The sequence below is a fragment of the Salmo trutta genome, chromosome 14 (genome assembly GCF_901001165.1).
Source record: "Salmo trutta chromosome 14, fSalTru1.1, whole genome shotgun sequence".
Classification (NCBI taxonomy): domain Eukaryota; kingdom Metazoa; phylum Chordata; class Actinopteri; order Salmoniformes; family Salmonidae; genus Salmo; species Salmo trutta.
This window is the reverse complement of record NC_042970.1, coordinates 58709474-58726175: the sequence shown is the minus strand read 5'-3', so window position 1 is coordinate 58726175 and position 16702 is coordinate 58709474. Positions and strand designations below refer to the sequence as shown.

The window sequence follows — 16702 nt, the reverse complement described above, 5'->3', positions numbered from 1 at the left end:
ATCGGGAGGTGGGAGACCTGGGGAGCTCTGCGGTACCAGATTTTAAAAAAAATAATAAAGCATTGCATGTATCATCACATATGCGTGGTGGCATAGATCAGTAAAGTAGAGGCGCTTAAAGAAGTTGCAAAAATGGGGACCATTATTAGTAGCCTAGGATCTGGAAAAATGTTTGCCTTTTCTAAACGCATTTCATGCAATTCTACGTCATTTTACATGACTGGAGACTTTGGAAAAATATTTTTTAATACCGCACAAATGATCTAAATGACTGCCTTTGACGTTGACAAACTGAGAATCTGAGATCAATAAAAATGACCGTCGAACATGCATTTCATGTTTTTGGGTTTGAACGCACCCTAAAAGGCAAAAACTGTTCTCCATCCTTATCACTCACCTTATCTGCCAGGTCCCATATGCGGATGGTGCCGTCATCGCTGGCAGAAATTAACATGTCTTTTGAGGGGTGAGTAGCTAGTCCCCAGATTCGCCCCTGTGTGTGTCCGTTGATCATGGTGTTGGAGGCCGCGTTCTTTTCGCCCACCTCAATGATCTCACCATCTTTAGTTCCCACAAGGATTTTACCCTGGATTAAAAAGGTGAAATAAAAAAATAAACGTGGGGTTATTCCTTGAATGAACGTGGTATTACAGTATTTCTCAATTTACAGTACAATCAATCATGATAATACCTACAGATACTCAGTATAAACTATATTAAAGAGAATAGTAATGTTAAAGTACATATAATAAAATGTATGCTAGCATGTTCCAGGATAAAATTAAGAAAGTTTACATATTTTTCAGTGCAGAATATTTTTGTAAAAGCCTTCCCAAAGCACATTAGGGAAACAAAAGCAACTCTTCTTCTGAATTGGTAATTGATCCCTAGCCCCTACTTCCTTGCTACTCCTGTAGATTGCGACATTTCCACCCAGCCAATTAGAAGTCAAGATTAAGCTATTACCATCTAATATCTATCCAATCCTCTCTACGGGACAAATCCTAATGAAATCGAATTTTCAATTAGTATCCCGTTGACATTGCATGACAAAGTGAAAATTAGACAGGTGGAAGTTAGGATTCACCCCTATATGAGTGTCTATAGTGGGATTATAGGGGTCCAGTTCAGCAATCAAGTAGCACAAAGCAGACATTGATAGTTCGTATAAGTGGGAAGAACACAGAACCCTACCTTTCCCCGGCACACGGACCGAACATTCTCCACTGCCTGCCCAGTCTCCAGTTGGAACGCCCTACAGCGCTTCATCTCCTGGTCCCACAACTTAACTGCTCCGCCCTCCTTAGTCCTGTTAAGAACACACATAATTTACTGTGTGTGAGTTTATGTCATGTACTGTATGCTATATGTTGTGTTATGTTCTTCCTGTTGTCATGTTGTTGTTCACTTGTCACTCGGAGATTAATACAATTAATAATTGCCCCTTTGGGTGGAGTAAAGTATGTTGAATTGAATTAATTTGAATGGAAGAATCAAATGCTTCATTATTTTAAAAAATCTAGCTACAGACTGAAGCCATATGAGTCTTGGAAACAAACGATGGCTGAAACCAATGGCTGTTGGTTGTAAGAATAGATAAGAAACAATATCAGAAAGAAATAAAACATTGAACAAATATGGATAAGTTCTGATACGGTGGCAACGTGTGTCTGAGCAAGTGTGATGTCGTTAACGTTTGTGGAGTTTTATGCTCGTTTTTTCTTTACTCGTCTTTTGCTGTTTTGACTGTTGTGCAATAAGTCCTTCCCTAGTCATGTCGAGTCTTGTGGATCTATGCATGTCTAAATGTTTAATTCATTGTTGGAAAACGAAATACAATCTTAAAAAAAAGGAATTCAATTGAATAGACCGACCACAGCTTTAAAAAAAAACATATGTACATGCATTCCTTTTACATTGCATCACACTTCTATGATCACACTACTTCTTGCTTTATGCATGATTTTGGATCATGTTTTTAGATGAGTGAAGAATAGCAAATTAACCTGATCTCCTTTATTTGTGTATGCATCATCAATCGCTGCACTGCACTTTTTAACAATCAATTTAACTTTAAACAATACAGTAGAAAAAATAAAATGTTTGATTTTATATCCTGTATCATGCAACCCATGTCTCGCTCACATTCTATGTAAACTGTGAGCAAGAATCAATCAAGTTAAAAGTCAGAGTACTCACGGCCTCTCCTTCCCTCCAGTCACGATGAGGCCATCCCTGAGTGTGGTGTACATGGTGAAAACAGGCCCCGTATGTGCTTTGGCCACCACCCGTACCAGAAAGTGCTCTCGCCACACATACACATCACCATTTATGGCACCAGTAAAGGTGAGGTTATTCTGTCAGAACAATGACAAAACTCTCATTAAAAGGTAGAGTCTTTGAGCTGAAAAAAACAACAAAAAGGCTGTCCCATCACTTATTTTGGTATACAGCTGATGGATGGGGCTAAGGAGATGTAACTCCTCTCAAATACAAAGACAGCACTTTTGAAGCAAAGACTTATAGTCCATGACATCCACAAGACATGGCAGACCTTCAATAATATTCAGGAGTCGCACCTCCGTCACTCTGTCGCGTCATGCCATTATTATGACCGTTCTAAAGAGACGCCCGCTATAGTGGTGACCAAAAGTGGACTGATGCCCAGTCATTCTGAACGGGGGCTAATGACGCTTCATCTAAATTACACAATAGTGGCCTGGGAATATGATGGCGTTGCTAAAGTAGGCAAATATTTTGTAGGAAACAACTTTGCCATCATTATGATGTCATCAAATGTACTTTAGCACAAACCTGTTTTCACGATTTCTGGTATATCAAAGTAAATCAAACCCAGCAAGTTTTTGGACACATTAAGCAGTTTTTACCTGAATTGGAATACTATTGGAAATGAATATGGAATCTGGGAGTAATATGTCCAGTGCATTCGGAAAGTATTCGAACACCTTGACTTTTTCCACATTTTGTGGAGAGTGTGCAAAGCTGTCATCAAGGCAAAGGGTGGCTACTTTGAAGAATCTCAATTATAACATGTATTTTGATTTGTTTAACACTTTTTTGGTTACTACATGATTTCATATGTGTTATTTCATAGTTTTGATCTCTTCACTATTATTCTACAATGTAGAAAATAGTAAAAATAAAGAAAACCCTGGAATGAGTAGGTGTGTCCAAACTTTTGACTGGTAATGTACGTGTTCGTGAGAGATTTTGATATGTTTTAAGCAATTGATCTACTGACTATAAACGTTTATACTAACTTCACCAATCTGAGGTAAAAAGGATGTGTAATTCCCACCAATTCGATGTGGTCAAAAAGTGAGCTTGTGTAATGTAGTAACACATACTATCCACATCAAGGAAAGGAAAGTAGCGTAATATAAATTAATATTATCATCATCATATATTAATATGGCAAAATAATTCCATATCATGTCTCACTCGCTTAACCATTTAGAGTAAAAAAATGCACTTGTGCACAAGTGAACCGAGCACTCTAGAAAGACATCCCATAGTGACTGTGCAGCAGCCGTTCATTTGCCGTCCCTGTATTTAGAGAGATGGCAATGCCATTAGCTAGCAAAGTTAGCCAAAAATAGCTAAGTATGTAATGTTAACTAACAAAAATTCGGTGCTCTCCCCTCAATGTTAGCTAGATAGCTAAAGTTATACTGTATCTGGCGACATCACAATGATGACAAAAGGATTTTCCTACTAATTATTTGCCTCTTTTTGAAATGTCATTGTGTTTCCAAGCCACTATAATGCACTTTAGACTAAATATGCATCATTGAGAATGCACTGAGTAGAACCTTCTGTCAAGCATCAGTCCTCAAGACAACATTCAAAACAATAATTGTGATGAAACGTGCAACCCAGCATGAATAGTTCATTTTCTTCACCATAATTAGATAATCAATATATTAGCCATGTACAAATAGAAAGGTGGTACTCACAGCACCGAAAGCCACAGACAACATGGTCTGCATCCTGCCGTCTTCCACTGCGCCGATCACTCCTTTCTTGTACATGAGGGAACCTCCCACTAGGGTCCAGAACTTGATATGCTTGATTCCCACCGACACAAACTGGGTGTCCGAGTCAGGCCTGAACTCCACCACAAAGATCCTGTCGGCATGGCGGCCCTTACTGGTCACTTTGGAGCCTATGGAATAGAAAATCAGGATCAAAGTTGTTAGACCCAATAGAGTTTAATTCGTCCCATCCATCCATCTATTCGTCTTTTAAAAAATCAAATAGAGTTGCCTTGTTACCTTCCTGCCAGCGCCAGATGGTGATGGTGTGCTCAGGCTCCACCCCTACCGACAGCAGCAGCTTGCCCGTGGCGCTGAAGTTGACGTAGCCCACCCCCTTGGCGTGCGAACACCGTAATACAGACAGCGTTTGTTTGCTCATTGCGTCCCACACGTGGATGGAGGGGGCAAGGCCTGCAGGCAAAAAGCAGTCCCGCAGCTTTAAAATGACCTTGAGTACTCAAAGCACGACGCCTCAAGAGGTCACATCTCACTCACAACACAGGGTTTGAGGGTCAAGGAGGAGGATGACAAGGGTGGACATGTTGAGGACAATCCAGTCGTACAAGGTCACTTTATAACGGGTCACGTCTAATTCACTAAGGGTCGGTCCTGGTCTGGCATCTACATGCATAAACTGGTACTAGTACAAGGGGCAATATTGGTAAGTGACTTACCATATACAGTACAGTACAAGAACCATGAGAGGCTTGCTTAACTACTTCGGCATGCTCACAAGAAGGGCTAAGCAAGGATTCATTCATAGTAAGCCTTCATTCATCAATTAATAATCACTGACACTGGCAGGTTGACAAGCTACAATACAGTATTCAAGTCAATACTCACCACCAATTTCCAACTCTAAACAAAAAGCAGTAAATTATACCACAGAGTTTTGAAAGAAGATTAGAATTTCTCTTCTGCAAGTCAAAAACATCAACTATAAATAAAACATTTTGTGATGGGTTATGCTTTCAATGGACATGCCACGTTTGTGTTAGTTACACTGAAATAAACAGGATCGTGTTCATTAGGGCAAGCAAAAGAAAGTGCTTTAAAACATTTGGAAATTAGGGTTTCTTACTGGAAAATTTCAGACCCTCCCTGTTTCAGTGTGTTTTCTTCCGTTTGGTGCTTAATGAACATGACCCGGAATTGAAACCAAAGTAAATAAGACATGAAGAATAAATGCCACCATCTTACCTGGCAGGTCGGTGACATCACCTGTTATGGAGTGGACAATGGTGAAATGAGGAAGCGTCAAAAGTAACAAGAGCAATGGGTAAGGATGACATTTGGCATGAAAGTGACCACTTCAAATGCTCTGCGTGGCACAGATGTAAAAAAAAATATCTAGCAATGCAACAGTCATGTGACAGCATTATTGTGCCTCAAGAATCGCCCTGAAACACACATTCAATCCTGCACTCTCAAGGACACAGCTAAAGGTTTTGAAGTTATTGAAAACTGAGAAGTATCGAAAACTTCTTGACACTAGTGCCCCTTATTTGCATATCAATATATACAGTTGAAGTCAGACGTTTACATACACTTAGGTTGGAGTCATTAAAACTTTTTTTTCAACCACTCCACATATTTCTTGTTAACAAACTATAGTTTTGACAAGTCGGTTAGGACATCTACTTTGTGCATGGCACAAGTCATTTTCCCAACAATTGTTTACAGTGTCACGTCCTGACCAGTAAAAGGGGTCATTTGTTATTGTAGTTTGGTCAGGACGTGGCAGGGGATATTTGTTTTATGTGGTTCGGGCTGGTTGTGTTAGTAGTTGGGTGTTTGATTTATTATTCCGGATTTTGGACAATGTTCTATGTTAATGTATTTCTATGTTTAGTCAAGTCATTTGTATTTCTTGTTTAGGTACTTGGGGGTTGGACTCTCAATTGGAGGCAGGTGTTTTCTAGTTGCCTCTGATTCAGGGTCCTATAAATAGGTATGTGTTTGTGTTAGTATTTTGTGGGAGATTGTTCTTGTTTAGCTATGTGTGCCTGACAAGACTATCAAGTTTGTTTTGTGGTTTGCATACGTTTTTGGTGTTTTTCCTTCTTCACTTTAATAAAAGAAGATGAGTGTACATTTTCCCGCTGCGTCTTGGTCTCAACCCTACGACAACCGTGACATACAAACAGATTATTTATAATTCACTGTATCACATTTCCAGTGGGTCAGAAGTTTACATACACTAAGTTGACTGTTCCTTTAAACAGCTTGAAACATTCCAGAAAATTTTGTCATGGCCTTTGAAGCTTCTGAGAGGCTAATTTCCATAATTTCAGTCAATTGGAGTTGTACCTGTGGATGCATTTCAAGACCTACCTCAAACTTAGTGCCTCTTTGCTTGACATTATGGGAAAACCAAAATAAATCTGCCAAAAACGCCTGAAGGTACCACGTTCATCTGTACAAACAATAGTACGCAAGTATATACATCATGGGACCACGCAGCCATCATACCACTCAGGAAGGAGACGCATTCTGTCTCCTAGAGATGAATGTACTTTGGTGCGAAAAGTGCAAATCAATCCCAGAACAACAGCAACGGACCTTGTGAAGATGCTGGAGGAAACAGGTACAAAAGTATCTATATCCACAGTAAAACAAGACCTATATCGACATAACCTGAAAGGCCACTCAGCAAGGAAGAAGCCACTGCTCCAAAACCTCCATAAAAAAGCTAGAATACGGTTTGCAACTGCACATGGGGACAAAGAACGTACTTTTCTGAGAAATGTCCTCTGGTCTGATGAAACAATAATATAACTGTTTGGCCATAATGACCATTGTTATGCTTGGAGGAAAAAGGGGGAGGCTTGCAAGCCAAAGAACACCATCCCAACCGTGAAGCACGGGGGTGGGAGCATCATGTTGTGGGGGTGCTTTGCTGCAGGAGGGACTGGTGCACTTCACAAAATAGATGGCATCATGAGGTAGGAAAAAGGTGTAGATATATTGAAGCAACATCTCAAGACATCAGTCAGGAAGTTAAAGCTTTGGTCTTCCAAATGGACAATGACCCCAAGCATACTTCCAAAGTTGTGGCAAAATGGCTTAAGGACAACAAAGTCAAGGTATTGGAGTGGCCATCACAAAGCCCTGACCTCAATCCTATAGAAAATGTGTGGACATAACTGAAAAAGCGTGTGCGAGCAAGGAGGCCTACAAACCTGACTCAGTTACTCCAGCTGTGTCAGGAGGAATGGACCAAAATTAACCCAACTTATTGTGGGAAGCTTGTGGAAGGCTACCCAAAATGTTTGACCCAAGTTAAACAATTTAAAGGCAATGCTACAAAATACTAATTGAGTGAATGTAAACTTCTGACCCACTGGGAATGTGATGAAAGAAATAAAAGCTGAAATAAATCATTACTATTATTACTCTCTACTATTATTCTGACATTTCACATTCTTAAAATAAAGTGGTGATCCTGACTGACCTAAGACAGGGAATTTTTACTAGGATTACATGTCAGGAAAAGTGAAAAACTGAGTTTAAATGTTATTTGGCTAAGGTGTATGTAAACTTCCGACTTCAACTGTATATATTTTTTATTTATTTAATCTTTACTTAACTCGGCAAGTCAGTTAAGAACAAATTCTTATTTACAATGATGGCCTACTCCGGCCAAACCCTAACCCGGACGACGCTGGGCCAATTGTCCGTCGCCCTTTGGGACTCGCAATCACGGCCGGTTGTGATACAGCCTGGAATCGAACCAGGGTCTGTAGAGACACACTAGCACTGAGATGCAGTGCCTTAGACCGCTGCGCCACTCGGGAGCCCAAAGCAAGGTGCTTAGTGTGTCCTCTGGAGAGCAAGAGTAAAAACACATTTGAAGACTCAAACTAATGCCAATTAAAAGTATTTTGAGCAAGATTTGCATTCACTCCTTGACACAAAGTATCTTCCACATAAATCTGATACAATGTAGCAAAAAAAGGAAGAACTGTGCTTTCAAAACAACACCAGTGCTGATAAAACAAAGCCAACCGTATGTGGATGGGTTCAGTAAAAGTCATGAGAATAGAGTGGGTTCCCACTTACCAATCTGTCCTGTGGCAATGATGTTTAGATACTTTGGGTGTTGATTGACAGTGAGACACAGAATGTCATCTGTGTGCTCGAGGTAAAAGCTCTGAGTCCCTGTGAGGAGAGATACAGTATGAAACTTTAATATCAGTCCCAGCACATTTCAGGTGTTTTTCTATACTTTTAAATTATTTAATTTCCCCCATATTTATATACAGCTACGTGCAGGAAAAAACTTTGTCAAAAAACAAAATACAAAATATATATATACCGCCTTACAGGTTGTGACAATTATCACTAGAATACGCAATAGTTCAGCCAACATTTAGTTGTGTCCACATTCTGAATATGAGTGTTATACCTCAGGGTCCTGGGTTTGTAGAGCCCATGAATTATTTATATATAAATATACATTAAGTGTTCAAATTTGTATGACAGCATAGCACAATAGAATTAAGAAATATAGTCATAACGAATGCAGGCGTCCTGGTAGGATGCCTATAAGAAGCAGCAGACCCCAATATCCTTTTCACACTATTATGCCAACATGAACCAAAGTGTGCTGCACATTTTAGCTTACAGTATAGCTTGGGTTGGCTCAGGTCAGTAGTGTGTTCAGTGTTCCTGTGCTCATACACACAGGGACGGACTGGGACCAGAAATCTGCCATGGCATTTTTAACAGACCGGCCCCCATACCAACCCATTTTTGCCTTGAGGCCCCCATTACTAGCCAAATACTGATAAGTCTGCGTGAAACCCCCAATTAGACAGGCCAAACTGGGCTAAAGATGGACCAGCCCATCTGGCATTTGCCATAACTGCCCTATGGCCAGTCCATCTCTTCATACACACCAGCAGAGAGGTTCTGGATGACCACTGCTGCGGCAGTGTGGAAGATGATGTCGGCGCCATCGTTGAGGTAATGCAGGTTGTTTCGACAATCAAAACCCCGATATCCAAACACATGTTCCAAGGCCAGCTCCTGATAAGCACACGCAAATGAGAAAAAGCAACAGGAACTTATTTTTTTCCAGAACATAAATATTTAAAATGCAGAATACTGGACAAGCTGATGTTTCCCATCAAATGTTTTGTATGAACATTATAGACCTGAACAGCCATTCCTTTGGCAACATCTCTCGGCCCACCAGACCCTGCCTGGCTTTTTAAGTATGCAACCTCCCCTTTAAAAATAGATCCATCTCACGAACCTCAACAAGTTTTTTCTTCTTGGTTAAGTTGTTCTTCAGCAGTTTCTCGGGTAAGGGGGCAGCTCTACTGACAGGAGGCCTGCACAGAAGAAATGATAACATGGCGAATTGATTTGATTGATATGAGCCATTCAAGAGGCTTTTAGAGTGCCTAATTGCACAGTACTTTGTTGTACATGTCTTACCTGACTTCACTCTAGCAGATTATAGACCTACAGTGTCTTTATTATGTGCTGTTCTGTGTTTTTGCGGATTTGATGTTTGTTTGTGTTTGTAGCACTTTGTGTTTTTGAAAAATGTTACAAATAAAATGTATTATGATTATTATTGTGATTATTGTTATTATTATTATTAGAGCAGAGCAGTATGGAAGGTCCAGAAACAACTAGCCACTTCATGTAAATCTGAAAGGATTTTCAGAGGCATAGGTAACTTGAATAGTAGTAGCTCTGCCTTGCCTCCCGATAGGTGGAATTACGACAAATGTTCTCCTAATATTACGGTGCGACCTAACTTTTCTACGCACATAATGACAACCAGATTACAATAAACCAACTGGTCTGCGTTATTTTTCATGACAAGAACATTACTTCATGGGACAGATGTCATATTTTGGTTGTAATCTGGTCAGATAATCTGATTATTTTCTGGTTGCTACAGATACGTTATCAAAACTTTCTTACAATAGCAGTATACAAACTGACCATGCCATTATAAAATACATTATTTGTTTTTGTTGGCCATACGGTACCTTTCCTCCACAAGCACTTCTTTCTCTCGCTGGTGAGGCTTTGTGCCAACCATGGCCCGGATGCTGACAGCATAGATCTTGGTGATGTAGTCGGTGCCCTTCTCTCGTGCAACATCACTGTCATACCCTACAGAGAGAAAAAATAATGTCAATTCCTTGTGCCTGAACAATACAACCATTTATAAATATAACCATACCACATACAATCATGAACCAGAGACAACCACAACCAAACTGAATTTCGCCAGCTACATTCCAAGCATACCATGTGAGCGCAAGACCAAGTGAGCGCAAGACATGCAAGCACAAGACCAAGCCAAACTATAGCGATTAATCAAGACAGCGGGAAGGATCACTGGTATAGACCAACAATCATCTAACAGCTTGTACACAAAACTCATCCTTCAAAAACAGGACAATATTTTACAGAACAGTACATATCCCTTTCACCCAAAATGCTGTCATAGCAGCCTCAGCCTGACTAGGGAAAGGAGACTTCTTCAAAAGATGCTCAGGATGAACAGATACAGGGACTCTTTCATTCCAACAGTCATTAGGCTGTGCAATGGATAATCGAATTGGACTCTTGATTAGTACGATAGAAGTGTACAGTAAATATGTGTTGCACTTTCATATACATTTTATAGTGTTTATTCTGTGTTTTTATGTCTTTTTAAGCACATGACCAAATGAATTCGCCCCTGGTGGGATAATAAAGTTGATCTAATCCAAGGGTCTCCAACAGGTCGATCGCAAGCTACAAAATTGGATATCACAAAATTGGGGAGAAAAAGGGGGCAAAAAAATTTATAAATAAAATAAAAAAAGAATATGTAGAATCGTAGGAAATTTCCTTTAAAACCGCAACCTTTTCTCTCAGCTGCGTGGCAAAATGTGTAGAATAGCAGGAAATTAGTATTAAAACTGCATTTTTTATCTCAGCTCCATGGAGACATTTGTATAATTGCAGGAAATTGGCTTAACATTTTTTTTATGTTTCAACACCACCAGGATGGGGGCCTCTAACTATTTTGCAGAAAATGTATCCGCGCCGACTGCGCCCCCTGCTATACCCCCTGCCACGCCCCTGCTACACCCCCTGCCACGCCCACCACCTAAATCCCTTTTTAATCCAGAAAAAATCTGATACCTCCATCCTCCTCCGCATCATCGTCAGACTCCTCGCTATCCACCGCCTTGCTCTCCTTATGTCCCGACGACTCGCGGGCCCAAATCATGAGCGCAGAGTCAGCGCCCCCCACCGACAGCAGCATGGTGTCATCATTGGACCATCGGACGTTGGTCACATTGGCACTGTGCCCCACATACTTCTTAAACTTGGCAAACATGCCCTGAAACAAAGGAGTGGTCCGTTTCAGTGCAGTCAACTCCTGGGTCGTGTTCAATAGGCACAAAATTGAAGAAAAATTAGAAACAGAATGAAACTGGGAGGTACTACGTTGAATATTGTCCAATAGCAAACGCTTGTTTTCATTCTCCGTTGCAAAACATTTTGCTACAGTGTGCTCTAATGAACAGAACCCTGCTAATGTAATGGCATTGAGATTGTTGTGAATGTGTGCACTAAAATGGAGCTTTGTATTTCTACTTCAGACTTTTATGCACTCACCTTGGAAGGATAACCAAACAGCTTTAGGAAGCCAAAGTCATCCCCAGTGGCCAGCAATTTCCGGTCTTTGGTGAGAGAGGCAGCATTTACAAAACTGAGTGTGGGCCAGACCCCCTCGCAGGTGGGTCCCAACACTGAGGTCCAGGTGGCCCATTCCACCTTTTCAAACTGGAAACATGCAACAGACAGACAGACAGACAGACAGACAGACAGACAGACGTGTACACACGTACACATACACTTCTGAAAAAGGGTTTACATGTACATATAATCTTTCACCTCTGACACATCTGTGCGAAAGACGCTATATCAATTTGAAGTGTGATTTCATCAATAGAAGGAGCCCATGACAAAATCAAGGGACATATAATGTGTTTTTTTATGCTCTAACCTCCGCAATATTGATAGTTTGTTTCCTTCCTCTTGGGGCTTCGAAGAATAGTTGTTCTTTGGTACCAGTGTTGACTTGTAGCAATTTCCCTGTATTCAGGATTAAAAACAATAATAGCTCTTGAAAAAAGTATAAATATTACTCTTAGGGCTGAATCATAAGACAAATGTGCATGTAAGGGAAGAAGGGTGGACAGTAACAAATTAGATTGCAACTAGAATCATCAATGACTAAATTATTAAAGGCCCAATCTGTAATTTGTCTGAATTCACTGCAATAAACTATACAAGAACATATGCAACAGTGTGCGCAATGGGTATTTATTTATTCGACCTCCCAAGCCAAGTGTATAGGCATATCCATTCCTTTCACTTACCACGGGTATCCCAGTCAATGTGGGTGATGTAGCTGGAAGCTCCTTTACAGATGCCCACTCTTTTGCTGGTCAGCACATTGTAAATGTCCACAAAAGTGTCATGAGAGGCCACAGCAAGGTATTTTCCAGCATCTGGAGGGGATATGGCAGAGTGAAAACTGTAGTGTTAACAGACCTTGGTAACATTACAACTTTGTTTGCAGAAACAACAGGCCCAAAAATATTTTGTCAATAAATGACCACATCCTGGAATTACCTTGGCAGAACCTGATATCCGAGATTATCTCTTTGCGGTGATGGAAGGTCACCATGTCCTCCAAGGTGTCGGCATTCACCACCAGGAAACTGCCGTCGTTCAGACCCACGGCTAAGGCTTTCCCATCAGGAGAAAAGGCACAGCATCTACCGCCTCAAATAAAAAGAACCTTAGCTATGATACATGATCCTGATTTCAGATCCACATGATCCACAGAAACCTATTTTAAACATGCATGGAGGTAGAAATAAAAATTGCAGATACTCTCATAATACTGTATTTTGGGAGGATTATTTTGAGGATACTTGTTTTTATATTTCATTTCGGGGGACAGTGGTTGTCTTTCAATGCTGCATATTGAGTATATTGAAATGTATCATTGTAAGGCCCTATCGTTTTAAATGTCATGTATTGCAGATCTTTTGACCTAACGAAGATCCTTGTGGATTGAAACGTTTTCAATAAAGGTGGTAATTGGGAGGATATTCAGTGTGTGGGCCTTTCTGTTCTTTTCAAGTATTCTTCATTAGCCCAGCATCTAAGTTTTTAAGAATGTGCGTATGACCATAAACTTTTCTATATATGTATTACAGATGTACCAGTAATTGTTTTTCAATTAAACCTTTATGAAATATTTAACAAGACAAAATTATAGCAGGTACCTTTTTTAAGTTTGCGGACAGCTACCATGCGATGGTTGGAGGAGAGTTCCCAGATTCTGAGCGTTTTGTCATCACTTACAGTGGCACATATGGGAAGCAGAGGGTGAGCAGCCAAACCCCACACCTCACCCTCCATGTGACCCTAAACACACACACGTAATAGTCAAACCATTTCTTAAGATTTTTAAGACAGTGAAAATCTGCGTAAATTCTGATCTTATGTCTAGCTGTTATATCCACCCCCTCTGCGCACCTGAACCAACAAGGTCATTGGGCCGCTCTTGTCAATTTCCAAAATCTCTCCATTTTTGGTCCCCACAAGGATGTGTCCATGTCCAAGGGTGATGGCGCGGATAGATGGGTTGTCCTCCAGCAGCAATCCTAAGAAAAGAAGCAGGAGGTGATGCCAAAGAGCAAACATACATTCCAAAATAGCAGCAAGCAAATGGCAACAATTACCATTATTTGTACTGATGGAAGTTGTTGCTGCCTATGGCATTCATTCATTCATTTTTTCAATACATTTATAATTTATTCATTAATTCACAATCATAGTATTTATCAATATTGGTACATTACTGCTTGAATTTAGTTTACCTGGAGAATAGTTTTTGTGGTGAGATACTGTACATGACTTACATTTTAAAATATAAGTCTATAATAGCCTGCTTTTGGATGTGGAGCAAACAAAGCGAAGAAGAAGACGGCATACCTTTAGATGAAGCAGACAGCGAAGACCTTTTGATGGCGTAGGTCTTCAGGCACCTCTCAAACATGTCATCCCATAGCTCCACCACTCCATCTTTGCCCCCAGTCACGAACCCCTGCGAGAGAATGAGGGGACTCTGTCACCGGGGGGGAAGGGGGGAATAATCGCCCACAAGCCCAATTCCTTTTTCTCTAATTTCGTTCAATCACCGCCTTCACTTATTTAGATCCCAGTTGTGTTCTGCTGCAGTTTCCAAGGTAACCATTAAGTAACATGTATTCTATATTCTACCTGGGTCTACAAGTAAACGACAGGTCAAGATCATGCATAGATGAGTAAAGAAGCGTAGGCATGTGCTGATGGGTGTACTGAGCTGCCAAGTAAAGATATCCTGTTAATTAATCCAGAGAATTAAAGTATTCGGTCTGGTTTCCTAGATACTGATTAAGCCTAGTTCTGGACCAAAAATATAAACGCTTTTTCGTCCAGGATTAGGCTTAATCCGTGTCCGGGAAACCGGCTCAGAAAGTGAGGCAATAAGTACTAGTCGAAAGTGTTTACTGCTACGTGACGGTTGGGGAGAGCGGGTACCTTGTCAAGAGAGCACATGGCGAACACTGGACCGTCGTGGGCCTTGATGGTCTTCATGAGGGTGGTCTCTCTCCAGATGTATACGTCCCCAGTGGTGGAACCTGAGAAAACCAGGTCCTCTGAGCGCCCGTAGCAGACGGACATCATAGTCTCCAGCTTCCCGAGGTTCCCAAAGATACCCCTTTTGAATGTGAGGCCTCCACCTTGGGTCCAACACATGCAGTCTTTCATACAAAGCTATTTCTTAAAGCGTTCAGTCGAAGGTCGATTTTGTGTGTCGTTTTTTAGACAATGGAACAACAACAAAAACAGTACTGTTGTCAAAGTGAACTGCCACACTTCTAATAGTTTGTGTGGTGTTCATTTAGATAATATGTTAGAGGGCAACAAAGCATTTCATAGTTGAATTACTTCACTGAACAGTTGCATTGTCAAACCATTGTTAACTATCATAATTCTCACATGGACGTTGTAGAATAATTACCATTTATCATGTAATTTCTTAGACATTTCTGTTGCGTAAAATAAATTGCCTAAAAAAACATGAGCTGGCGCACACCCAGAAAATAGTTAGTGTGGGGGTGCTGATTAACGGCGAATAAACTATAAACTATCAAAATAAAAAAAGTCGCACACCCCATGTATAATCTCCCAGCAATTTAATGGGTATTTACCAATGTTTCGGCATCACTGTGCCTTCCTCCTGAGGAAGTGATGCCGAAACGTTGGTAAATGTGCGACTTTCTTTATTTTGATAGTTTATCGTAAAATAAAGTGCCACCATGTTTTCTGTGAACCGCAGGAAAAACAACTGTTGCTAAATTAAACGATATTGGGAATGGAAATAATCATGGGAAATACCTGTGTGTTGCCAGAATTTTATATGCTTAATTCCCACGGTGACAAGCTTGTCCATACGGAAGGGGTTGCATTTCACCACAAAAAGCTTATCTTTGTGGCCCCTAGGGAATGAAAAGCAGAACCCACACACATCAGTCTGTTTTCTTCTCCATCAATGTTTGCATTTGCTCATGTTTCCTTGAATATCTACACTGTTTTTCAATCAATAATCCTTTTTAGTCATATTCATTACATCTTGATTTATGTGTTTATTCCATAGGGATACTTGAACATTAAGTTGTGGATGGAGGTAAATAACCTTGAATGGGAATGTCCTGGTTTACTGAATGCATACTGTACCTTGCTTTTGCCAGTTTCTCGCCTTTCTTCCAGTCCCACAACACGATGGAATGACCTTCGTCAATGCCCACAGAAACAAGACTCTTCCCATCCACTGCGGGCCAAAGGGAAGAGAGCCATTTTGTTATGCCCTCTTTGTTATCCCATCCACTCATGCGTGCATACAGCCGCATACAGTAAAGGTCAGCAGCTTTCAGATATCCAGAAACATGGACATCATTTAATTTGTGTCGTCAGCTATTGGAGCAATCAAGAAATCCGGTAGGCCCTTGTTCCAGGTCGTCTTTATCACAGTTGAGGTGCACAGCATATCAGATCACGCAATGCCTGTAGAAGTGTTTAACCCTTTACAGCCGTGGGAATTGGCCTATATGGATAGGGTTATATTTAAAATGTTTCTTACAGAAGAAATATGAAAAGCATATGCATAACCATGGTAGCAACTGAAAGGGAAAAGTTTGGAAATAATGGAAAATTAATAGACCAAAAGGTGAGGACACAAGCTCACCTGACACTAGCCTGAATTACAAAGGGAAACCCAGCCACGAGCTGCCCAGAGACACAAGCCTACCAGACGAGCTAATTGCCTTCTATGCTCGCTTCGAGGCAAGCAACACTGAACCATGCATGAGAGCACCACCAGCTGTTACGAACGACTGAGTGATCACGCTCTTCATAGCAGATGAGAGTAAGTCCTTTAAACAGGTCAACATTCACAAGGCTGCAGGGCCATACGGATTATCAGGACGCGTACTCAGAGCATGTGCTGACCAACTGGCAAGTGTCTGCACTGACATTTTCAAACCCTCCCTGACTGA

At 40.7% G+C, this 16702-nt stretch overlaps 1 protein-coding gene across 2 annotated transcripts in view; it reads right to left on the bottom strand.

Moving 5' to 3' along the window:
• The window catches only part of eml6 (EMAP like 6), a 72510-nt gene that overhangs the window by 33817 nt on the left and 21991 nt on the right, over positions 1–16702 (bottom strand). The window contains exons 16-36 of one of the 2 annotated variants that reach the window (XM_029776535.1): positions 15885–15978; positions 15546–15646; positions 14685–14887; positions 14097–14208; positions 13638–13765; positions 13385–13526; positions 12723–12875; positions 12467–12598; positions 12091–12179; positions 11700–11867; positions 11220–11421; positions 10070–10196; positions 9319–9397; positions 8960–9089; positions 8121–8219; positions 5259–5279; positions 4296–4469; positions 3978–4186; positions 2200–2357; positions 1195–1309; positions 398–586 (exon numbers count right to left, since the gene is read on the bottom strand). In XM_029776535.1, the coding sequence (XP_029632395.1) occupies positions 398–586; positions 1195–1309; positions 2200–2357; positions 3978–4186; positions 4296–4469; positions 5259–5279; positions 8121–8219; positions 8960–9089; positions 9319–9397; positions 10070–10196; positions 11220–11421; positions 11700–11867; positions 12091–12179; positions 12467–12598; positions 12723–12875; positions 13385–13526; positions 13638–13765; positions 14097–14208; positions 14685–14887; positions 15546–15646; positions 15885–15978 (2825 nt within the window). The remainder of the gene's footprint in view (positions 1–397; positions 587–1194; positions 1310–2199; positions 2358–3977; positions 4187–4295; positions 4470–5258; positions 5280–8120; positions 8220–8959; positions 9090–9318; positions 9398–10069; positions 10197–11219; positions 11422–11699; positions 11868–12090; positions 12180–12466; positions 12599–12722; positions 12876–13384; positions 13527–13637; positions 13766–14096; positions 14209–14684; positions 14888–15545; positions 15647–15884; positions 15979–16702) is intronic. The other variant, XM_029776536.1, reaches the window with a different exon arrangement.